The sequence below is a fragment of the Heterocephalus glaber genome, unplaced genomic scaffold (assembly GCF_053883595.1).
Source record: "Heterocephalus glaber isolate CG9 unplaced genomic scaffold, H.glaber_assembly_v1.0 deba00001451, whole genome shotgun sequence".
Lineage (NCBI taxonomy): Eukaryota > Metazoa > Chordata > Mammalia > Rodentia > Bathyergidae > Heterocephalus > Heterocephalus glaber.
The window spans coordinates 4589805-4614546 of NW_028258301.1; the positions used below are offsets into that span (position 1 = coordinate 4589805).

The following is a 24742-nucleotide window of genomic DNA, read 5'->3' on the forward strand; positions in this document are numbered from 1 at the left end:
CATTTCTGGCCCTTTCATCTCCCTTTTCCTGTCCTACTGTGTCCCACAGTTTGTCTCTCTGTGTTTTTCTATTATCATGTGTCATCGCCTTGGCCCTCTTGGACTCTGTTCCTGTCTTTCTCTTCTCTCTCTCAGGACCAATCGTCTGTTCCTCTCTCTGGTTGTCTCTGTCCTTCAGTCTTGTTCTCTGCCTCTGCCCAAAGCCTCCCTCTCCACCTCTCTCTGGGGCTCAGCCTCAGCCCTACCTGTGATGGTGTAGACGGCTGTCACCACCAGGAGGATCACTGTGGAGAGGTAGAGGTTCCAGCCCAAAGCCATCTGGATGAAGAGGGCTCCAGAGAAGATGTCAGTCTGCAGAGGGAAGGACCCAGAAGCTTTTTCTAACTCTAACACTTAACCAACAGTTGCTGATGAAGAAGCAACTAATATAAAGGCAGTTGAAAGAATGAACTCTAGATTGTGAGTTTTTTGAATAAGAGCTGTCATTCAGTTAAAACATTTATCATTCTTCTCTGATTGTCCCAGTGCTGAAGGGGGGCATACAATGAAAAGTGTGTAGATGGAGCCTTCTTTTCTTTTATCTTTCCATCTATCCAGCCATCCTTCCTTCCTCTTCTCTTCCGCTGTTCCTTCTTATTTCCCTCCCTTCCTCCCTCTTCCTTCCTTCCTGCCTTCCATTTTTCCTCCCTTTCTGCCTTCTTCCAAACTGTGAATGTGAGCTTCCTGTCAGCCTCAAGCCCCTGGCAATGCATTCAGCAGTTCCCTAATCAGCATTTGCAGAGAGACAACCCCGCCACTTTGGAGTGATACCCACCGATATCTTGGTGAAGATGTAGAGGATGAGAGACGGGACAGACATGTACACCTGGTTCCTCTGCCCCCCAAGCCGCTTCTTCAGGTACTGTGGCATAGTGACCACACCAGCTGCGATGTACACAGGGACAAAGACCCAGCCAAGGGCCAGAAGCAGGAAGACTGCCTGGGAATATAAGGAGAAGAAGTTACCAAGATCACGGACAGAGTTGAAGGGGAAGCCTCCTATCCAGAGGCAGTGTGTACTGTGGGAAATCCTTGAGCAGGGAAGTAGGCGACCCAGGACTGATCCCAACCCACCTCCTCCAGGTCTTGTTTTCCTCATCTGTATAATGAGTTCTCCATTCACCAGGCAGCCTCCCAAACTCCTCTAAGGTTTCTCTCAGCACTAAGGCTGGCAAGAGGGTGTGCCCGGTACCCTTGTTCCCCGACAGCAGCCACGTCGGCTTCCTTACATTCCACTCGAAGCCACCCACGGCAAGGCCCCCAGCAGCCCCTGTGCCAGCCAGGCCAATGAACAAGCCACTGCCCACATTGCTGGACATCAGAGATGCGCCAATCTGCAAGGCAAAAATAGGGTCAAAGGTCAGGGTTAATCTGAATTGATCTGGAGTCAGGACCATTACCATGGGAGATGGCATGGGACTCACATTTATTTGGCACTGCACCAGGCACTTTATATGCCCTAATGCATTTAATCTCCATAAATAGCCAGAGGGAGGAGCACTGGTCTTCCACATTTACAGAGGAAAAAACTAACGTTAGGACGAGTGAAGCCACAGGTCACCCAGTGAGGAAGTGGCAAAGTGGGCCAGAAAAGAAGCCAGGAGCAGCAGGTCTGGGTAGGCAGGATAGAGCCCTGCACTGGGTCATCAATCTCAGGCCCTCCAGAGAGAAGGACGCTGGAGGGGCTGGGGGCGGAGCTTGAACAGGAAGCCCTGCCTGCCCTTTTCCTGCAGGCTCCGGGGCAAGGCTGGGCAGAGGGAGGGGTCAGAGGCTGAGCACAGGCCAGGCCAGCCTCTGAGTATACTTTCTTTTTCTCCAGAGGGAGGCCAACTCTTGTAAGGTGATGGAAGGGAATGATGATGGTAATTATAATGCCAACAATCACAGCAGGTAGTACTCACACAGCACTGTCAAGCACTGTATATATAAAATCAGTTAATCCTCAAAACAATCCAATAAAAGTAGGTACTGTTATTGCTGTGTTTCAGCAGTGGGAAGTCATAGGTCCTTGGGAGTATGTCCTTGAAGGGAATTATAGGACCTGGAATCTTCTTTTTTCTTTTACTCCCTAGCCAAGAGATGAGTGGAAAGAAACCTTTTCTCTTAATGGGTTGGTCATCCTAGGAATTTGTTACAATAGCAGAAAACTAACACAATTCCTCCTGTATAGTATTTATGGAGAAACTGAGGCATAGATAAGAAACTTTCAGAAGTGAACAAATGAGGATTAAAGTCTTGGCTGTTTGGCTCCCACATCCATGATGAAAAGGTGCTTGGAACCCACTAAGCACTTACACCATGCTGTCGCTTATTATTGGATGGGATCCAACACGGGCGGGCAGGGGGCCCAGAGGGTGGGACTCAGAGCCTGGGAGGAGGCTGAGGAGACCTTGGGGACAGGTCGGGGTCAGAGGGAAGAGTTGTGCTCCAGCTTTGTACCTCGAGTCCCCGTCAGAGAGTCATTTCCTCTCACAAAGCCTCACTCTCCTCACCTACAAAGCCCGGGGACTCCCATTCTCCCAACTTCTCGTTCTTCTTAAGGATATTGGGAGATGGAAAGTGGTAAAAAGGGAAAAAGACTGAGAAATTCAGAGAAGGGCAGCAGAGCAGTGCAAAGGCACGGAAGTGAGTGACCCCACCTTACCGAGTCCCTCGTGCTGCGCGTATGCAGTTGGGCGTGCACACACACGCACACTCACTCACATGTATACTCACACTTGCACATTCAAACCCACACACATGCACACACATCCACACATACTCTCACGTATACACTCACATGCACTTCCATATTTACACACGCACTCACACACATGTTTACATGCACGTGCTCACACACGAACACCCACACGTGCATGTGCACTCACACACTCATGTACACTCTCTGACATGCTCTTACACACATAGCTTGCACTCATGCACATTCCCTATAGGAACATACACGTGCACACTCATAGGCATACATTCACACACAGGCACCTACATACGCTCACACATATACTCTTCCACACACATGCACTTATACATGCACTCTCCTGGGCGGCCCAAGCGCACTGGCAGGGATGGACTGTAGCGCTAGGCCAGAAGAGAGAGCACAGCCCCCCACTGCACGAGAAGTTTTCCCCAGGAATGAGGCGCGCCTGAGAGACATGGATGGGGCAAGGTAAGACGAGGAAGACCACGCAGGCCTCTCTCAGCAGGGATGGCTGCTGTCCTGCTGACAGCCCTGCAGGCACACATCTCCCTTGGGCACAGTGTCAGGACTGGAAGGGCACCTGGGCACACAGCTCCAGCAGCTCTGCCCTGAGCGTGGAGTTGATCATCTCAGGCGTTTGTTACAGTAACAGAAACAATCTGAGGCTGGATCTGCACCCAGCCTCAAGCTGGATCAGGTCTCGGGTGCAGAAGGCACAGCTCACAGCCCAGTCACCTGAGGAGGGTGGCAACAGCACACCGCACAGTGTGAGGCTCAGGGGAACCTGGCCTTGTCCGTCAGGACATCTTCTGCTGGAGCCCTGGCTTTCCTCGGGCCCTTAGTGGGTGGGGCCAGCACTCTGCCCTCTTCAGACCAAGTGCACAGTCAGCAGGGCCTGGGCTTTCTACACAACAGAACAGCCTGCCCAGACCAGCTTCTTCCTCCTTATCTGACTCAGCTTCAGGGCTACGCTTCTGGAGCCACCGGCTAAGCAGAACTATTTCCGTGGGTTTCCTTCTCCTGTGAGGGTGTGCTCCTAAGGGTGCGTGAGACCGGGCTCACCAGCATGGGAGTGTGAGTGTGAGTGAGAAGTGCACGAGCGACTGTGAATGGGAGTGAGAGAGGGCATGAGTGTGCGGAGTGTGAGAAAGTGTGCGAGAGTGCGTGTGAGTGTGAATGAGGGTATGAGTGGCAGAGTGTGAGTGAGAGAGTAGGCGAGTGTGCATACGGGTGAGTGTGGGCCCGTGGGAGGGTTGGTGCCTAAGCGTGTGAGTGAGTGTGCAGGGTTGGCATGCCTGGGAGCGAGCACAGCGTCAGTTCCCACGGGAATGGTGACTCCATTACTAGTTTTCCACGCAGGGCCACCCTCCCCCATCCCGTGGAGGAGGAAGTTAGTTTTGAGGACCAATAGAAATATGGGACGGTCTGATGGAAGAGATGGAGGGTCACAAAGATTTGGGGATTGATTTCTTGTGCTGGTTGGGGATTTTGCTTCTGGATCTCCTCACCTGACTGCTCTTCAGGATTCAGCTCACTCAGTGTCCTTTCCCCAAGGAAGTCTTTCTTCCCCTAAACCCCGCCCCACTGCCGGGCGCAAGGGCATCCTTGACGCTCTCGAGACTCCCAGGCTTCCCTCTAGCTCAGCTTTGACTCATGAGCAACATGAGTCTCTCCATCCAACTAAACTCTGAGCTACTCTAGGGTAGGGACACTCTAGATCTACTTCTGTAGGTCCAGAGCCGGCCTAGGACCCATGCCCAAGAGGTTCGGACCAGGCTTGTCAAGCTGTGTTAGCAAGGCCACTTCGGGTGTGTGGTGGATTGGGGTAGGAGAGCAGTCTAGACCTGGGAACCCCAATGGGAGACTGGTGCCTTGGCCCAGGCAAGAGAAGATGACAGGAGGATGTGGATGGGGGGGGGGGACACTCACCGGCCACCAGCTCATGGACCTCCCTGCCAGGAAATAGCCACCAATGGTGCCTCGGCTTGCACGGATTGATGACTGGAAAGAAAATGGCAAAAGATGAGAACTTCCGGAGGTTCTCTCCAGTCTCTGCCTTCCACCCCAGATTCCCTGTCCCTGGGTGCAGGCACTGTGGGGACACAGAGGGTGAGAATGGAGGCAGGACAGAGGAGCCCATCTGCTGCCTGCTTCACCATTTTTAATTTACAAGTCCTTGGGAGAGTTACTTCATTTTTGTGATTCTCAACATTCATCTCCCGGGGCTGAGGTGAAGAGCACAGAAGGAAAGGATGGCCAAGGTCTTTGTGAATGGCGAAGTGCTATGCAAGGGTCCCAGGTGGTCGCTGGTGTGCCCTTCCTTGTCCTTCCCTCCCTCACAGTGGCTCTCAGGAGATGATGTGGTATCTGGGCCTCAGGCACATAGTGGATGCTGCTCCTGAGCTGGCCTCTCCCCTCCTCCCAGCCAGGGTCCCACACTGCAGATGGTAGCCTTTCTGACCAGTCTGACTATGGGCCTCTGCGCCCTGGGCAGGACAAGGGGAGCTGTTTGGAGGCTTCACTTTGCCTGGCTTGAGGGTAAACCACACTACCGAGCTCTGTCCAGTATCCTGAAAGTAGCCACTAGGTGGACAGTCTGTGGCCTGTTAGGTTTATGCTCTAAAAAATGAAGGATTTGAGGAGCACAAGAGATTTCTCGGGACATGGATGAGGGCTGGCCCTGACCAGGGAAGGAGGAACTCGAAGTAGTTATCCTGGTGGGAAAGGCAGTAGGTATCTGCCTGGCTCTGAGACAGGAGAAGCCCTGGGGTGTGAGGAAGGAAAAGGAGTGATAACTCCTGCAGGGCCTGCTGCTTGTTAAGCTTGTGCTTCAACTGTCCTGGCTCACCTCTGATCTTCTTGGAGGCCACAGGAGTAGCACAAACTCATTTCACAGATGAGGAAATTCCCTCGGGCAGGAAGTGACTTGTCTAGTTCATGGCAGAGTTGGCTTTTTTCACCCAGGCTGCCTCCTGGGAGCTACTGAGCACCTGTCTGTCCACTTCTTCCAGCAGATGTGCTGGGAGGTGGGACTATGACTTCTTACTGAGGGCGGAGGGTGGAGGCTCAGAGAGGGCTCCTGGCCTCCTCACAGCTCAGGAATCAGGTTACAGTCTGCTCCGAAGCAGTCTAAAGGTGCTGGCAGCTCTGCAGAGCACTGGTGAAGATAGCAGCCCTTTATTGTCTACCACTTGTGTGCCAGGTTCTAAGCACAAGATTACATGCGTCCTGTCCTTTCCACAGCTTCAGCCTATTCCTCATGTCCATGAGAGAAAACCGAGACTCAGAAAGGAGACTTTGACTGCTGGACTTGGGACCTGTGCTCAGCTCCCTGGTTCCTGTGAACAACAGAGAGCAGTGGGACCTTGGAATGTGCCTGGCACCCTTCCTTCCCTGAGAATGCAGAGCCCCAGCTTCCTGGTCATGACACAAAGAAGACTAGGGGAAGGTCAAGGTATTTTTCTAAGTTGCAGGTCTTGAGATGGGGAAGAAGGCAGCAGTAGGGCTCAGGGATGGCTGGGGCCAAAGGCAGCAGATGTGTATACAGGGAGGCAGGAGCTGGGGCTCCTTGCTTAGTGACCTCGGACAAGCCACAGCCTTCTTTGAGTCTCAGTCTGCCCTTCTATGGAGAGAAGGGCATGGCGTGGGGAGGGGTGATTCCGGAAGTTTTTATCCTCTCTGCTCTTTTAGTTATGTGATCTGCTTTCTTTTTCCCAATCCTGCCCTCAGCTCCAGATGAGAGGCTGCTTCTGCTTTCCCTGCTCTACAGACCTGGCCTCAGGCCCCGCTCACCCAGATCCCCACAGCAATGACGAAGACAAAGTAGACAACCACCACCAAGATGTCGTAGGTGTGCAGGCTGACTTCAGAGCCCAGGGCTGAGTGCAGAGCTGCCTCTGTCTTCATCTCATCCACTGAAGCTCCAGGGCCCATTGCTGCCAGCTCCTTGCTCATCTGTTGGTGTCGGTCCTTAGCAGGCTGGACTTTGAGGTTCTCCTGGCTTCATTCTTTTCCTTTAATGATTAAACAGCCCCAAGCACTGTGAGCCCTTGACAGAGCTCAGAGCCCTGCTGGCACACGGCAGTGTCCTGCCCACTTTTCTCCTCACCACCACCCCACCAACAGCAGGACTGCCTCATACACACACGAGTGCACTCACCTGTACACACAAGTGTCCGCAGACAACATGCATGCACACACGTGTACACACACATGCAACGTGTCTTCTTCCTACCTCAGAAGTGCAGGAACAAGAGGAAGAAAAGGAAGCAAAAAGGAGAAGAGTGATAGAGCCCCAGAGCTGGGAGGGACTTCAGAAATCACTGTTCAAGCTCCTGCTGTGCAAAAGGGAAAGTGAGGCCCAGGGAAGCACAGGGGGAGCGGGGATGGAGTTCAGGTTTCTTAAACATCTGTTCAATGCCATTTTTCTTTACCCAGTAAGGAGACAAAGGAAGTGAGGAGAAGAGTGTGCCAGTATCCTTACTAAGCAGCCACCACCTCCTACACTCCCACCTCTGCTCTCCAGCTGTCATGTTCCCTTTTTACAGTGTAGGAAACCAAGGCCCAGAAAGAGACAAATGTTTATTCCAAGGAAGAGGCAGGGGCATATGTGACAAGGCAAGGCCAGAGTTCACGTCTTCTGATATTCAGCCCACACTTCCACTCCCCTTCTGTGACAGATGAAAGAGGTGGAGTCAGGAGGCCTTCCCGGAAAAGGGCAGAAATCCATGGGCTAAGGGCCTAGGGCTCAGGCAGCCTGGCTTCTATTTCCAGCTGCACCTCCACCGAAATGCAGATGGCCTTGGGCAAGTTGCTGAATATCTCTAAGACCAGGTGTCCTCATTGATGTCTTGCCTGCCTCACAGCACTAGTGAGGTTAAGGTGGCTTCTAAGACCTTTGAAAATCCTGAGTTACTACACGCTCTTGAGGTTAGCACAGAGAAACCAACACCAGCACCATGTAGCCAAGGAGCCCAGACACCTGGCATAAAGCATGCTTCTTCATGTGGTCCTCCTGAAACTGCTGCATTTGGGACATTTCAGTCTTCTGACTGACAGTCTGCAGCCACCTCTGCCACATGAGCCAGGACCTAGGATGGAGGAATAAAAGGGTTCCACTGACCCTGCACTTCCAACCACAGCATCCTATGGAAGCCCATGGCTGGATGTGGGAGCCAGATGCTTTTCTCTTCCCTTTTTGAGATAAGGGAAGTGAGAGGCAGAGTCCTGGACCTCCTCTTTGCTGCTTTCCTAGCCCAGAACATCAAGCACAGGCCATGTGATGCCCCAGCAAGTAGAGCACTGACCTGAGAGGAAGGTCAGGGTAGTTTTGGATGGACTCAGAAAGATCTTCCACTCATTAGCATTAGATGTCAGAGGGGCAGAGAGGTAGGTTTGCAAAGGCAGTGTCTTTCACATATATTTAACGGAGAATAAGAGTTCATCGGATAAATGAGAAGGGCAGGGCCAACAGGGCCAGTGTTAGCCACATCAGAAAATGTGGTTTGAACTACTTAGAAAATTACAGAACTAAATCAGGCTGATAAAATTCAAGTTTCTACCAAGGCATGCCATATATGATACAACTAAGAAAAACAAAGTTGGAGGTTTCACATCTCCTGATTTCAAAACTTACTACAAGCTGCAGTGATCAATACTGTGTAGTATTAGCATAAGATGACCTTGTAAACCAATGGAATAGAATAGAGAACCCAGAATGAAACCCTTACATGTATGGTGAAGTGATTTTTGCCAAAGGTGTCAAGAGCGTTCAATGCGGAAAGGACAATCTTTTCAACAAATGGTGCTAGGGAAACTGGATATCCACACACAAAAGAAAGAAGTTACATACTTCTTTCTAACCACATACAAAAAGTAGCTCAAAATGGATAGAGGACCTAAGTGGAAGAGTAAGATAAAACTCTTAGCAGAAGAAAGCATAGGTGAAAATCTTCATGACATTGGATTTGGTAATGATGACACCAAAAACAGTAACAAAAGAAAAAAATAGATAAATTGGACTTCATCAAAATTAAAGCCATCTGTGCATCAAAGGACACTAGCAATAGAAAGAAAAGGTAGCCCAGAAAATATATTTGTAAAATCATGTATCTAATAAGGGATTACTATCCAGAATATATAAATAATTCTGCTAAATCAACTCAAGCAAAGAAACAAGTGTATTCTAAAATGGGCAAAGGACATGAATAGACAATTTTCCAAAGAAGTTACATGAATAGCCTGTGAGCATATGAAAAGATATTCAACATCACTAATCATTAGTGCAATAAAAATCAAATCCTTAAATGGAATAACACTTGACACACAATAGATTGGTTATTATTAAAAAAACAACAACAAGAAATTAGTGTTGGCAAGGAATGTGGAGATTAGAACCCATATGTATCACTGACAGTAATATAAAATGGTGAAGTCACTATGGAAAACAGTATGGAAGTTTCTCAAAATATTAATAACAGGATTATTTTGATCAGAAGATCCACTGCTGGATATATGGGTATATACCCTCATAAAACTGAAAGCAGGGTCTTAAAGAGATATCTGTATTCTTATGTTTATACCAGCACTATTACAATAGCCAAAAATTAGAAGCAACTCAAGTGTCTATGTATGAATGAATAAACAAAATATATGCATACAAAGGAATATTATTCAGCTTTAAAAAGAAAAAAGATTCTAATATGTGCTACAGCATGGGTGGCTCTGAAGGCTATTTGCTAACCATAGTCACAAAAAGATAAATACTGTATGACTCTACTTACACAAGTTACCTAGAGTAATCAGGGACATAGAGACAAAAAGAAGAATGGTGGTTGCCAAGGGCTGGCGGAGGGAGAATTAGTGTGTTTAGTGGTTTCAGAGTTTCAGTTTGGGAAGATAAAGAAAGTTATGGAGACAGATGGTTGTAACTGTTGTGCAGTATAATCGATATTTTCAATTCCATTGAACCATATTCTTAAAAACAGTAAATTTTATATTACGTGAATTTTATTACAATAAAATAGGTAGGAAAAGAATGCAAAATTACACATAAATAAGGGGAAGATCTGTAAAGCAAATACTAAGAACTGGATATAAAATATTTCTTTGGATACATACTTGTTGTTTTCTCAATAAGAAAGAGAAGTATGTGGGGCTATTTGCCCCTTCTCAGGTGTAGTTTCAGCTCCAGAAGATTCAGCAGGGACCCATGGGAGTGTAGTAGTGTCCCTTCACTTGGGGCCACCATAGACCAGTGTCTGCCTCGATCTCCAGACATACAGCCTGTGGCTGACTAAGCGCCAGCTGTGGGGTGGTTGGGAGTTGTTGGTTTGGGGCTCGCCTGCAAAATCAGGCCAGGGTTTTTCATGTGCCTGTATATGTGGACTCGATGTGACTGCATGCATGAAAAAAGGACACCATAGATCCTGTCTAGAAGACCACTTTGAGTGGGGCTGGGCCTCATCTGCCAGAATCTGGTGGTGAACAGACTGAATTCTGGAGGCTATGAAAGATCTGAGTGGTTGAGGGATTAGGGATACAGTGCTGAGTCTGGGGTGCACGTGGCAGATCTCCCAGACTAGGTTCAGCCTTCTGCTGCTCCAAGCCAAGAGGATTTTTGAGAGATTCCTCCTCCAATCAGAACTTTACTCCTCCCTGGAACTTCTCCTCCTCACACTGCAGCTTCGATGGTCAGAAATACTGCTTCTCATGAAGGGAAGAGGAGAGGGAGAAATGTAGTAGCTGACAATGACCTCTTCACCAAGGCAGATGGGCTTTGAAGCCAGCCCTTGCTGGACGCAGGACATGCAGAGAGAAGTCTTGCCTTTGAATGCAGAAGTGTTGGATCATCTAAGGCACTTGACCTTATGATTTTCTGAATCATATCTGAATTGAGACAGTGTGTTTCAGACCTAATGTGATAGTAGAATTTCTATGTCTTAATTCTATCTAAAACACTCAGAGAACTCCCTGAGCTTGAGGGATAAAGGAAGTATAATCCATCAAACAAGTTGCTTAAGAAAATTGCTTTTAGGTTCACTCCTTGAGCCTGCTTTATTCCACTGACAGGTCACTGTACATGGAAGGCCAGGTCTCTATTTCTGGAGTCTACAGCCTGGATATCCCTTAGGCTTTCTTCTCTGCCCTCACTGAAGATTCTGAAAAACAGAGATCTTACAATCCTGGGGCCAGTGAATCCCACCAGCCTCATAGCATGTCCTCAAGGTCAGCACCTAAAATGCCAGTCCCCTGGGAGAGATCATGTCCCCCATCTTCCTACCCTCATGGTGCTGTGTGTCTCCTGCCCTCTCCCCCATGCCCATTCTCCAGGGCCCAGGAGAACAAACGCCTCTCTATGTCAAGCAATCCAGCTGTCTCTGCCAGCTGGCACAGGGGCCACTGTCCTGTGGGAACATTGCAGCTGTTATGGTTTGTGTCTAGATGTCCCCCCAAAGCCTCATGTGGTCATAGGTGGGGCTTTTTCAGAGGAAGCTGGATCTAGAATGTGTGACACTAGGATTTATTCTTGGTGCAATGCTAGGTTCAAAAACAGTAGGATTAAGGGTATGAATACTACCTGCCCTAAGTAGTCTGAATAGGATAAAAGGCACAGAAAGACACTTTTAAGAGCCTTTGCTTGCTTTGATCAGAGTCTCTCTGCAGAACGTGCATGTCTGCCACCATACGGGGATGTAAATAACCCTTTTTACACAGAACCCTGCTCAGCAGCCCTGGAATATGTAGAGAACTTTTCAGTAATTTTACTGATATGTGTCTGTGTTTGGTGATGAGGTGTTTCTCTGGCATTGCTATCTCCATAGGGTAACAGGAAGGAAAATCTTAGATGCAGAATGAAAACATTCTGGGATAATGGGGACTGAGCATTTTTACTTTTATTCTCCAAATTTCTGTCTTTGTTTCTGTCCTTAAAATTTTGTTCAATCATTTCACGTTACTATATAATTTTCTTCTAGGCAATATTTCTTTTTAGCCCAATTAGCTTTTCAAAGTTACAGATATATTGTATACTGTAACGTGGAGTCCTCAGATCTATGAAGATTTCCTATAGCTCCATAATCATCCAATTATGATACATAAATTTTCCAATATTTCAATATATTTTTTCTAATATGTTAATACAATTTTATGGAAAATGTTTCCGTGAATATAGAACTATAGATTGAAATTATACCTGGCAAATTTTTGACATTTAGTATTAAATTTGAGTGTCTAAAATTTAGAAGTATCAAAATTACAGATTTTTCTCTATTTTTTCATTACTGAATGTGATGTGTCTTTGTACCAGTTAGATCGCATTAGTAACATTGTCATGAAACATAGCCCAAGGTTTTCATCTGGGAGAAATGCAGTATCTGTTTGGTGAAGACAATAAATAAATAATCAGCCATTTAGTAGTCTAGAGATAGAGCCGTGGGCATTTATGGCCGTTTCAAGGGTTTACAGAGTAGTTATAATCATTAACTCTAAATTCTCAGAGAGTTCAAGACAGATGATTCTTTTACATGGACTATCTTTCCTCTTCTTTCCTTCTTTATGGCATTTACCTGCAAGTTCCGGACTAGTTCTTTATGCATTCTTCTTAGAAACACTCCTAGTCAACATGATCTTTCTCAAACAAGGGATTTAATTATCCATAACCTTATTAACTAAATACTGGACTTTCACCTCTAAGTTTCTCCAGCACAGAACCTGTATTCAATATTAATTAAGTTTTTCACAGCATGAAACACAAACTTAGACACACCATATATACCTGCTGATATGTTCCCTGAGGACACTCACCAGCAGCTCCCAGGAAAGCCAGAAAGATGAAGATCTTCATGGTAACTCTCTTTGTATGGACTGCACAATACGATGATGGCTTTCCATCCACAGGTATTTATATGCACAGGTTTGTTGGTGACACCCATGGCTATAGGTGCCAAAAGTGATTTCAATGGAAAAGGAAAAAAATCTAAATTTAGAATTCAATTCTGGACACATGCAACATGATTCAGCGTGAATTGTAAATATCAGCCTTATTCCATTTTTTCAGAATTTTATGTAGAAAACCCACCTGGTGGAAATTGTTCTGTATAATAGGAAAATAAATGGGATGAAGGTTGCAAGATGGGAGCGACAGGTTTCCTGATTCCCAAGCAAAAATATCAGGGACTTGGTTGACTCAACTGTAATCTTTTGCTCTTGTGAACCCTGCACCCTTAGTATTTAATTTACATTGGTGCATTCACAGTTCTCTACCTGGTCTTAGGGCAGTTCTGACCTTACATGTCCATGTTAACTTGCATTATGAGTATCAAGTTGTGCTCTTGAGTAAAGGAAATTTGTTCTCCTTTGAAATGATACAGATAGGAAGTAGAAAATAAAATAATGATATTAAATTGCATTTTTAATGTTTAGTACATTGCAGGGTATAATCTTTCTTCCTTTATATGTATTAACTTTTCACCACTTCAGTTATAGTGAAACATATACCAAAGATACTAAATGCCACATTCCAGAAATAGATAATCCATAAGTTTTCAATAATTTTTATTCTAGTTGTTCGTTTTATTTTATTTTACAGATAGTTGTTGGTTTTTCACTTGCTTAATTTACATGTCGTATTTTATGATATAAACATTAGAAAATCTGGGTATATAGGATCTGATAACACATCTAGCGTCTGGCATGATCTGGGTGTCTTGGAATGTATCTCCCATGGCTAAGGTGGGACTATCATATTCTATCTTGTTTGCTTATATTAATGTAGTAATCCTTATAAAGCCATATGAGGTACATAATACAATCTAAACTTTATAAATCCAAAAACTAAGGCACTAAATGAGGAATGGCACAGAAAGAAGCAGCAGCTGCTCATGGCAAGCCGAACTGCAGTTGGCACTGTAGGGACTTCCCAGGGGCTGTCCAGAGGGCATCTGCCTTCTTTCCTTTCTCTCCATTATCAGCAGCCTCTAAAGGCTTTGTTGGTGGAAGGAGTCTTTCTTTGGTCTTTGTGAGACTGTGACTTCACCTGGGTGTGCTTCACCAGGGTGCACACTGAAGTTCTTTTGTTTCTTACATTTGGGATTTTAATAGCAATTTGGATCTTCCTTGGGAAATTTTGCCCTACCAGTGTCTGTGAAATAAGATTCAGAGTGCTTATATTCCCAGGAAATCTGTTGGTGTGGAGAGCACTCAACTTTGTTGGTTTACCTTTTTCTTTTTCTCTTATAAGTGCTTTTATTTCTAGAATAGATAACTTGATTTCAATGTCATCTATGTCCTCTGAGTCCTTTGGTTGAAAAAGGAAGGATCCTACGGTGAAAACACATGGCCTGAGTGTGCTAGATTTGGGGGGAAAGTGGCTGGTCACCTGATCTTTACAATTGGAACTGGTTTGTCAAGGATCTGCTGAATGGGGTGAAATCACATACTGTAGACATTTATGCTTTGACACAACAAAGCTTCTAAGGAGAAGGGAATGAGGTTGACAGTTTCAAGAAGAAGGAAAGACATTATTTCTCTTCCGGTGGGGTAAAACTAGGAGGAAATAAAAATGAAGTAATTGGTCTTTTAAATGCTTTAAATCTGCTCCAGTTGCTATAGGGACTTCGGCACCAGCAGGTCCCACTAGCAGGTCCTACTCTTACTGTTTCAGGACACCTGTCTCAATTTTGGTTTGCTAACATTTGATTTTTATCCACCCCGTCACTCCTGTATTATCTAAATTTTCATTTCTCCTTTTCATCGCTTTCTCCTGATCATTGAAATTTTGAGCATAGAAGCTTTCAATTTTCAGCAGAAAGGGCAACATCTGTTATAATGAGGGAAAAAAATTAAAGAGAGTAGGAATTGTTTAGGGAGAAATTGACATTTGTTATTCCAGCTGGATTTATGTTTGATAGTTAGATGCCTTGGCTTCAAACACTTGGAAAAACAGGGACATTTAACTAAGGAGAAAGGGGATTTATATTTCCTTCAGTGGGAACATATGTCATTCCTAAATTGGTTCCTTGTATGCTAAACTAGAAGTGTAGGATAGTCTACAGGAGGATAAAAAGTTTACATATCTGTATATCTGTAATTTTGGATATGGATCTATAAAAAATATTGTATGACTTGATGGGTACAAATTGTCATGCAATGAAGACTTTTAACGTCTGGAATATTCTCTTTGCAAGATGTCAGAAGCCTCTGTTCTTCAGTTGAATGAGTATAAAAAGATTGTTCTTCGCCTCTCTTATTAAAATACTACATCTAATTCAGAAACAAATTAGGGTAGGAAGAGTTATTGATGAGCTAAACCTCTGGTAAATGAATTTCTGTCCCTCTATACGAACGTTTTAATACATTTTACAAAACAAATTTTCACTTGTATCACCATTTACTTCTGGTAATATTTAAACTTATATCTCAATGACAACTTCACTTCTTAATCTTTCTTGCCTTGACCTGGCCTTTTGTTATGACTTTGTTTTAATGATGTTTAGGTTACAATATGTATTGTTTGAAATTAACTTTATCAGTATGATTTAGATATACATAATGCACACATTCATCATAGGGAATTTGTACTTGGATTATATCTTGGATATAATATCTGGATATAATTTGTACATATTATATCTTCATTCTTCTTTTTTTCCCAATCCCCTCCCCTCTATTCAACTCCCCTTCTTCCTCATTTGCAAAAGCTTTTTTTCCAGTTTTCCTTTTCTCATTTTTTGCTTTTCCTTTCTTTCTTTTTCCCCTTCCTCCTTCCCAGTTCCCCCTTTCCTTTTGTTCAATTTCTATTTCATATTATCTATTATACATTTTGATCCTTATTTACCCTTTCAGTTTCTCACACCAGAGAGCTCATGTGTGCCCAGTTGATTTCACTTAAGAGTATAGTCTCAAGTTGCACCCATTTAGCTATAAATGTCTCAAGTTTATTTTCATTATGGCTGAGTAGTCCTCCATTGCATGAAAGAAAACCACATCTTGTTTATCCATTTATCAATTGATGGGCACTTGGGTTGTTTCCAAGATTTAGCTGTTACAAACTATGTCACTATAAACATGGATGTCCATATACCATTGTGGTATAATGGTTTTAATTCTTTTGGGAAGATACTCAGAATGGCAATAGCTGGGTCAAATGGGATCCCTAATCTTATTTTATTGAGGGTATCTCCAGACTGATTTCCTAAGTGGTTGCACCACTCTGCACTCCCACCTACAGTGGGGCAGGGTTCCTTTTCCCCCATGTCCCCACGAGCATTTGTTGTTGATTGATTTCTTGTTATTAGCCATTCTTTCTGAAGTGAGATGGAATCTTAGTGTTGTTTTCATTTGCATCTCTCGAATTACCAGTAGTGATGAACATTTTTTCATATATTTATTTTGTTGTTTGTATTTCACTGAGAAGTGTCTATTCATTTCACATGCCCAGTTTTGGATTGGGTCTCTAAATTTGAGGGGGGGGGGTCTGAGCTTTTTCAATTCTTTGCATGTTCTAGATATTAGTCCTTCATTTGAGGGATGACTGGATAAAATGTTTCCCACTCTGTGGATTGTCTCTTCACTCTGTTGGTAATTTCTTGTATTTTTGATATATATTTTCTACTCTGTTTTAGCTAAAAGTGAAGCCTTTGAAAATACAAACTGAAGACTAAAGACTGCATAGGAAGGGATTAAAGCAATATTCTGAAGGAAAAATCTTTTTTAAAAAAGCCTTGGCCAATGTCCATCCCAAATCATAGCTATAGAATCATTATTTTCTGTATCTTATTTATGGATGGTTGGGTACATGTGTGTATTGTATGATTTTCTGTGTGAATGCTGTACCTGTAAATTGGTTACATGGTACTAAAGTGATTTGAAAAGAAGTGAGTGCTCATAAAATAAAAATGTGAACCCAAGTAATAATCAAATTGTACATATCTTGAAACCCTGGAAAAAAGATAACTACTTTTTAAGATTGTTGGTTTAATAAAAAGCAACTGTATTCTGATCCACAAATATTTAACTTTATAGAACTCTAGCTTGGAAAATGGCCTCAACTTAAAAATAGTTTATGATGACCTCCTCCTTTAAGGCCTCAAAATTTCCACAGACAGTTGACACAGTTATTAAGAATGGATAAATTAGGTAAATATAAACTGCATAAGCATTCATAAATATATTTCCCCTTGCTTAAAAATGTTTCTACTGAAACATAAAATTTTAGGTTTATGTTACACTAAATTAAATAATATTCTTTATGTGTTCAGCTTATTTGTAAATAAGACAAAATACTAAATCTAGTGATTGAGCAAAAGTTTAGGGCAGTTGCTTTACATTTAGGTTATTATATGATATAATGGGAAATAATTCTTTATGTAAGAAAAATGACAATGATTTATAAAGAAAACTATAAAATGTGAAAATGTGTTCATGAACAAAGAAGGTACATTTTCTTATCCTGAGAATGACAGTGATTGCCAACTAGGGAAGTAAAATAGGATAGCAAAGTAAGAAATGGTGTGGACAAACTGTGAAAAGTTTAACAGTGTTGTAAAAGTTTTATGGAGGAATGAGAGTAGAAGATCCTATGTGTGATTGAGTGACCAAAATTATTCATGAGATTTATTGGGGCAGAGTGGATACCAAAAGTACATTGCTGCAAAATTAAATTTTGATAATTCTGTTTAAATGACAAAATTTAACATTGATATGTAAGAAAACTGTGAGACTTCATTTTCACTTTTATATATCTAATGTAATAACAAACCCTCTATTTCTTATGGTTCCAGAAAATAAGCAGAAAAAAGACGTTCTCTTTCCTTGGTTTTTTTAAAAAAACCTCATTCTGTATAACTAACGGTTTTAAATTTTTGATACACATCACAAACTCTAAAACCTAATCCATTTTAGTGTGGAACTAACTTTGGTATTTCTAGTGAGCTCTAGGGTGGTGTGGGTGAACCTTTTAGAGACTGAGTACCCAAACTGCAACCGAAACTCATTTACTGCAAAGTGCCAACGCTGCAATTAAACCTGAATACTGAGGGTTTAGTTTAGAAATAAAACTCCTAACATATTTCGTCTTAAAAGAAAAACACAATAACATGCCTGGCATTGTTTTGCCACCAGTGCCATAACTTTAAAAAGAAATCTGAAGTTTCCGCAGGTTTTCCAGGCTTATTCTGCATCTTTTTCCACCTGGAGTCATTTTCTTCTCTTAAATGTAGTCTTTCATAAAACTAGACTCATTTTACTAACATACTGTTATCTTTTTGAATACCTTTTGTGGTTTTAGTATTATAAAAAATGTGGGCTTTGCATCAAATCTACTATATAAGCTATCAGTTTGGCTTTCTCTATTCTGGTTTTGTATTTTCCTTGCAAGACTTGTAACTATTGCCTGTCAACATTGTGCAGCTCCTAACAACATAATCTGGCCCAGCACTGTGAGATGCTAACCATCACTTGTAGAACAGAGCAAAGCCTTAGTGAGAAACTCCTCCCAGAAAACTGAGCCTGGCATCTACTCATTCTAATCATCCTTGTTGCTCAGATGTGTCTAAAAGGCTTTAGATGCTAACTTCTCCTCATCTATCACAACACTTTCAGTGTGGCATCAGATCAGACCAACCATCAGGACAAGTCATTGCAGTAAAGACGGAATCTCAAAACCAAACCACAGAATGGATGACCAATGAGACTTCAGAAAAAATCATGCAAATACAAGAAGGAAATGTTGACAGAATCAAAATGGAGCCAGTCATGTCACCCTCCTAAGAAGTAAAAAGATCTGGGTGGTAGTGAAGAAAGGTTATTATGTATGGCTGCTGGACCACAGAAGTAAAAGGCCTTGTGCCAGGTATCTCCACATGGAGGCTGGAACACATAGCTTTGAAAGGGGCCCTCTGTTTCTGCAGAGACAAGACAATGTTTGTTCTCACTTACCTAAATGTGTTTTGTTCAGTAGTCTGTGGGCATGAAGCCATTTACAAAAAGAGAGGTCCCACTACATAATTTATAACTGTGTCCTCCTTTATAGTTTACAATGGTATTTCTATTTAGGCTTAAACACATGGGTCTTTTTACTTAGAGGCTTCAACCATTGTTTAAAGAACCAGTTTGTGCCCTTCTTTTGTACTAGCTTCCCATGCAGTCAGGGAACTTGCAAATAAAATGGGCCCTAAGTAGTTTCTTTCCTCTAAGCCTGCCCTATTTCTCCAGGCAGTCACACTAAGCTACATCCCCAGATCTTTTAAAACAATTTTATTGTGAAATACAGCCTCACTGAGTCACCCAGTCTGGACAGGAACATGCAATCCTCTGTTGCAGCCACACAGGGTACTGAGATTACAGGTGTTTACCACCACACCCTGCTTTTGCTTGAGCTCTAATATCTATTTCTTCTTCCCAAGGTTGCTATTGTGTCACACTTTCCTTAGCCAAAGGTTAGTGCCTTTTGGAATCCAACCAACCTCTGCTCCAAGATATCAAAAATAAGTGCATGTGTAACGAACAGGGGCCGATTTACCTTTATCGTCACATTTTCATAAAACCACACAGATTATAACAACTATTTAGATAGTTTAGTATCACATGTAATCTAGAGATGTTTAGTGTTTACACTAAATACACAGGATATATGCAAATAGTATTCTAATATATAAAAATAACTTGAATAGCTGGAGATTTTCCAAAACAATTACCCATGATAATCAAGTGATGGCACTACCAAGTACGTCATGTTTACCGCAGGATGAAAATCTACTTCTTGCTCTAATGATATGCCATGTAACTGAATCATAGACCAATTAGCCCAATTCCATTTCATTCCCAGGTGAGGGATGTGGAAGTGACTGATGTAGAAGTGACTGCACTCTGACAAAGAGACAGTAGAAGATATCTACTGGGGCACTCAGGATGGTAGATTTCCGATACATTTTCTGGAAATAAATTTCTCTCTCCCCCTACATGTGCAGAATTAGGACAGCCTATCTCCTAGATCTATCTTGCCATCTCTGTGTTAAGGCTGACAACAGTGAGAGCTGAGGGCAGAGACAGAAAGAAATTGATTACATTTTAGTGAATCTCACCATCCTTGAAAACTGCCTAGGCTCCCATTTGTGCATTTTACTGACCATGTGAGATGGTCTTTTCTCCTAAATGATATTTTCATGTTATATATTTTCCCTTTGTCTCTGTGTGCTTATTTTATTCTATCATTTATTTAGTAAAGTTTTACATATAAAGTTAAAGCAGAAGTTAATCTGGAATCTAATCATTTCCAATTACACATTTCTGATCTAATAGTATCCCCAAGAAAAAAAACCTCTAAATAGAAGTATATTCAAGTGCTGAATAAGGGACAAAGGCTCTAGCCCTTTATCGCTTCACACTAGATGGCAAACTCTGGCCACAGTCTGTTATTTTCTCATTGCAAAATCCTCAAGCACACTCACTGATGGTTCTGCCATTACCATGTCCAGCATAACCCAGACCACCTGTCCAAAGACTGACATGCTGTTCTCTGTGCACACATACAAATAAAAGGCCCTGCTGCTAAAAGACAGCACTTCAGGAAAATAATCTCTACTGTATATGTTTATAAATTGGCACAGGAGTTTTACTTAAAATGTTAAAAAAAGAAAACATACCCTTAATCACAAAATCGAACCCAGGTTAGAAACTTCTTATGGAGCTGAAAAACGCTTTTCAGAATCTATTTGCAGCAGTGGCCACTGACCACCTGTAGGCTGCTCACATGCACAAGCAGCACAGCTCAGAGCAGCCTTAGAGCAAATAGATAGTTTTCCCAGTCACTGTTAAGAAGTTGTCATCAGCCAAGGCACACAGGGCTTCTTCAAACATATCTTTGGTAATTGCTATGCCAGATTGTCCCCGAATATCTTCAAAAAGTTGCTGGTATTTTAGAGCTGGTGTTTTGCCCTTAGATAAAATAAGTTTCTTCAATGCTTCAGCTAATTCTTGTTTCCGTTTCCGAGAGGTGGCACTCATTCCTGTAATAAGAATAGATATGTCCACAATGCCAGTCCGGGGGTCAGTTGCAGATTGCTTCAGAGCCTCCCTGTGGAGGCATTTTGCCTGTTCCACATCAATTGCTTCAACTTTGTTTGAAAATCATACTTGAGCATGGGCTTCTGCTAAACGAATTAATGACTCCAGCTGTCGAGGGTACGCAGAACCATTCCTCCGCTACTACCAATCTTCCTCATGTCCACATAAGCCTCAATAAGAGCCTGGCTTGCCTGCTTGCTGAGCCTGGGCATGATGGTGCTGTGAGCGTAAGCGATGTAGTCCTTTAGCACCGCCATGTCCAAGAACTCCTCCTCCACCTGCTCCTCACTCTGGTAGTAAGCGAGACTGTGTGCTTATTTTAGAAAGATAAATTTCTAAGACATAAGTTACTATGAAAAAGAGAAAAAACAATTTCCAGTTTAATAGCTACTTACAAAATTTGATGAGGAAGAGACTGAAAATGACTAGAAGATGTATCGAAAAGAGGCTAAAGGACAACATTAAGTGCAAATGAAGTTTCCTCTTTTTTTTTTTTGGACCTGCCCTAACTTCTCATCTATTAGAAATCTCACCTTGTTCTTAGAACTTTCATTTGGGGCTGGGATTTAGCTCAGTGGCACTGTGCCTGCCTGGCAAATACAAGGTCCTGAGTTTGAGTCTTAGTACCAAAAAACACCTTTCATTTGGCAATTGTGGATTGGTGGTGGGGATGGAGTAAAGTAGGAAGAAAATAGTTTAGGGTGAAGGTGTGAAGGTAAAATCTTAAACTCATTTGTTTCTTGAGGGGATCCTCATATGTTTAGATGAATTCGTTGCAAAACTACTTATTTAAAAAGAAAATTTACGCATTAATACACATAAAAAATAAATTTTACTAGGAAATGACAGAAAAACTGGGTGTGTAAACATTTAAAGGGTTGAATGCAAGGCTAAGGACTTCTGGTTTAACCCTAAGGGGTGTGATAAAACAATATTAGGTCCTCATAGTTTCTGTCTTCTACTATGTCTCCCACAGATTCCTAATGAGGAAATTGGCTGTCAGTACGTGGATTTCTTATCATCTCTTCTCCTGAGGTACCAATCATGAACTGTATGTTTGTGTCCCCCTGCCATTCACACATTAAAACCTTAATATTAGCTGAAACATAGCAGGGAAAACGGATTTAAGGGAGGTAATAAGACTTTGAAATGATAGGGCAGAATCTCTAGCATGGTATCAGTGAAGTTTTGAGAAAAGGAGCGGACTAGAACTAAATTTTTTTGGCCATATTAGATAAACGATATGAGGCGTGAGGGTACCTCAGCCAGCCAGGACGATGACTTGCCCCACACCTAACCTGCTGGTGCCTTCACCTGAACCATGGCAGCCTCCAGAAGTATAGGAAATAAATGTGTGTTGCTTAGGCCACCGTGTCTATGGCGTCTCTGTCACAGCAGTGTGAGCTAAGTAATACAGTATCCTTTCATTCCATCACTGAGGTGGCATTTCTCCCTTTCCAACCTGCTCCAGTTATGCCAATGTGCCTGTGCCCAGAGGCTACTATTGGTCTTTCTGTGTTTTATACCACATATACACACTTAACATGGGTAAGAACTTCTACAAACAGGGCAATGAAGGGCAATGCAGGGCAATGAAGACATGAGGTGGGCCTGGTGAAAACCTCAGACAGCAGGTGTGTGTAACACTCTACCAGAAAGGCTAAAGAGGACAGATAACATATCTGGAGCTAAGACCATTACAGCCTTAGGGTAATATATCTCTGTTCTGCAAACTAATTTGCATTTGTATTGGGGGAACTGCAGTTTAAATTATTATCTCATTTGGGCTGGGAATTGAGTACCTGGAGTAGGGCACAGGTTGTCTGCAGAGCCTTTGTCTCCCCTTCCTATTTCAACTAGAAAAAAGAAACTTTGGAAAATTGAAAGTTATAGGGAGGTGAAAATTTGGGAAATGTAGGAAACGTCTGATCTTTTAAACAATTTCTAAATATAGATTTTTCTCTCACCTAGCATCACAGACCTTCAGAAGATTGATGAACAAAGGGAAAAGAGAGCAATCTGTCACAGAAGAAGCAATGCAGTGTGGATAAGGACAGCTTGGATATAACATAGATTTATGGCGATCTGTATAAGTGATGTTTGGGCAAATGATTTTAACTGTGCATTTCAGTATCATTATTTGTTATAAACTGTGACTATATGTTCTACTGCAAAAATTGTGAAAAATGAATTGTGCTCGAATCATACAACAAAATTTATCTGATACATTGTTTGAGTATCTATTATTTTGCAAATAAAAATGCTATTTAACAGTGAGCTTATTCATATTTATGTCCTTCATGCATCAGAATCTACAGTAGGCAATCACTAAGATTATGTTCATTAGAAAAATAGCATTTCAGATTCTCTCAATAATCTAGTTCTCAATAGTCAATTCCTTGTCTACCTTCTCATTTAGCACTGACATTCAAGAGAAAACATATAATTAAGAAGTAAAGATCATTCTTGTTCAGATGTGATGCAGAAAAAGTTATTTTATTTAGGTACAGATTTCAGGCACAGAGGAAGGTAAATTTGACTACTAGGGGATGGATCGTGCATGATGAGAGTATTCAGTTGGCAGCAATGGTTTCCTGAAAATTGTAAAGATTATATTAGTTTTGAGTAGAGGTCCTGTGCTTAGAACCCACTAGGATTTTGAAGAGCACTTGGAATGCTTACTCTGTCACCCCTGGGGGCTTCTAATTTACAGTCTGTTGCATAGTGACCTTTACCAAATCTGTAAGTAAATGGCTACTAAGTCTTGATAAACACCTGGTCATTTTCTTATCCACTGTATTTTTAATACAGCCTTCCTGTCTTGCATGGTGGATAGGATTTCTATTGAGAAGATGCCACAGCAGTGTTTATGAGCTTTCATTAGTGAGGAAAACTACTCAAAGAATGTGGTAAAGGAATTAATATAAATGTTCTTTGGAGGATTCCATTTGTAGGATGCTACACCAAGCATTCTTTTGTTTCCCCTTCTCCACATCTTAGTAACAGAAGAAAATAAGTTCTACAATTGTGAAAGATGTCAGTCAAAAGTAGTTTCCCCTGAAAAGTGAGATTTAAACACATACCCTCTGTTTTGCTCTACTAATTGGGAAAATGGTGATTGATTCTCATGTAAAGAAAACTTATCACTTACCTTCATGTCCTGTCTCAAATATGTGGCCTTGCTGGGTCACATGGTGACTGAAGTTTCTCAGATTTGCTCTAAATTCAAGGTAGTAGCCTAAATAAATTGGAGTCAAAGAGATGGGGTCAAGAATAGCAGCACAGTTTGTAATAGCTAAAGTTGGAAACAGCCCAATTGCCCATCAATTGGAGATTGGATAAAGAAAATCTGTTTTTTTTTTTATAAAATGGAGTACTACTTAGCCATAAAGAATGAGAAATTAGAGACATTTATAGCTAAATGAATGCACATTGAGGTCATACTGTTAAGTGAAATAAATAGGACATACATGTGTGAATACAGAATGGTTTCTCTCATGTGAGAAACTAAAAGTGTAAATAAGGATCAAAAGGCATAATAGATAATGTGAAATAGGAAGAAAAGGTCCAAAGGGGAAGGGGAAATGGGAGAGGTTGGGAAAGGAAAGAAGGGAATGGAATTCATATGAGAAAATGAAAAAATGGACACAAAGTCTTTGCAAATAGGGAGGGGTGGAGGGGGTGAAGGGAGGGCAGGGGAAGGGGGAAAATATAAGAACCAAGATATATCTTGTAAAGGTGCAAATTTCCAATGATGAATGTCATTACATTGTATACCTAAAATGTACCAAGAAAATTAATTTTAAAAGAATAAAAATCTGTTGAGATTTGTTTTCACGAACAACTTAGTCTTCTGTCTTCTTGAAGTCTCTTTTACTTTTGTAGTCCTTTGGATGGGCATCAATTGTGATTTTTGCACCCTCACAGATAAGGTTTAAAACCTTC

General features: G+C 42.3%; 1 protein-coding gene across 1 annotated transcript in view; it reads right to left on the bottom strand.

Annotated features, from left to right (window-relative positions):
* Slc5a9 (solute carrier family 5 member 9) overlaps nt 1-24742 on the bottom strand; it is a 58338-nt gene that overhangs the window by 14651 nt on the left and 18945 nt on the right. The window contains exons 5-12 of the mRNA XM_087214868.1: nt 23949-24035; nt 12539-12668; nt 6527-6747; nt 4664-4735; nt 1269-1373; nt 1114-1138; nt 815-1038; nt 246-351 (exon numbers count right to left, since the gene is read on the bottom strand). Of these exons, the coding sequence (XP_087070994.1) occupies nt 246-351; nt 815-1038; nt 1114-1138; nt 1269-1373; nt 4664-4735; nt 6527-6688 (694 nt within the window). The 5' untranslated portion in view covers nt 6689-6747; nt 12539-12668; nt 23949-24035. The remainder of the gene's footprint in view (nt 1-245; nt 352-814; nt 1039-1113; nt 1139-1268; nt 1374-4663; nt 4736-6526; nt 6748-12538; nt 12669-23948; nt 24036-24742) is intronic.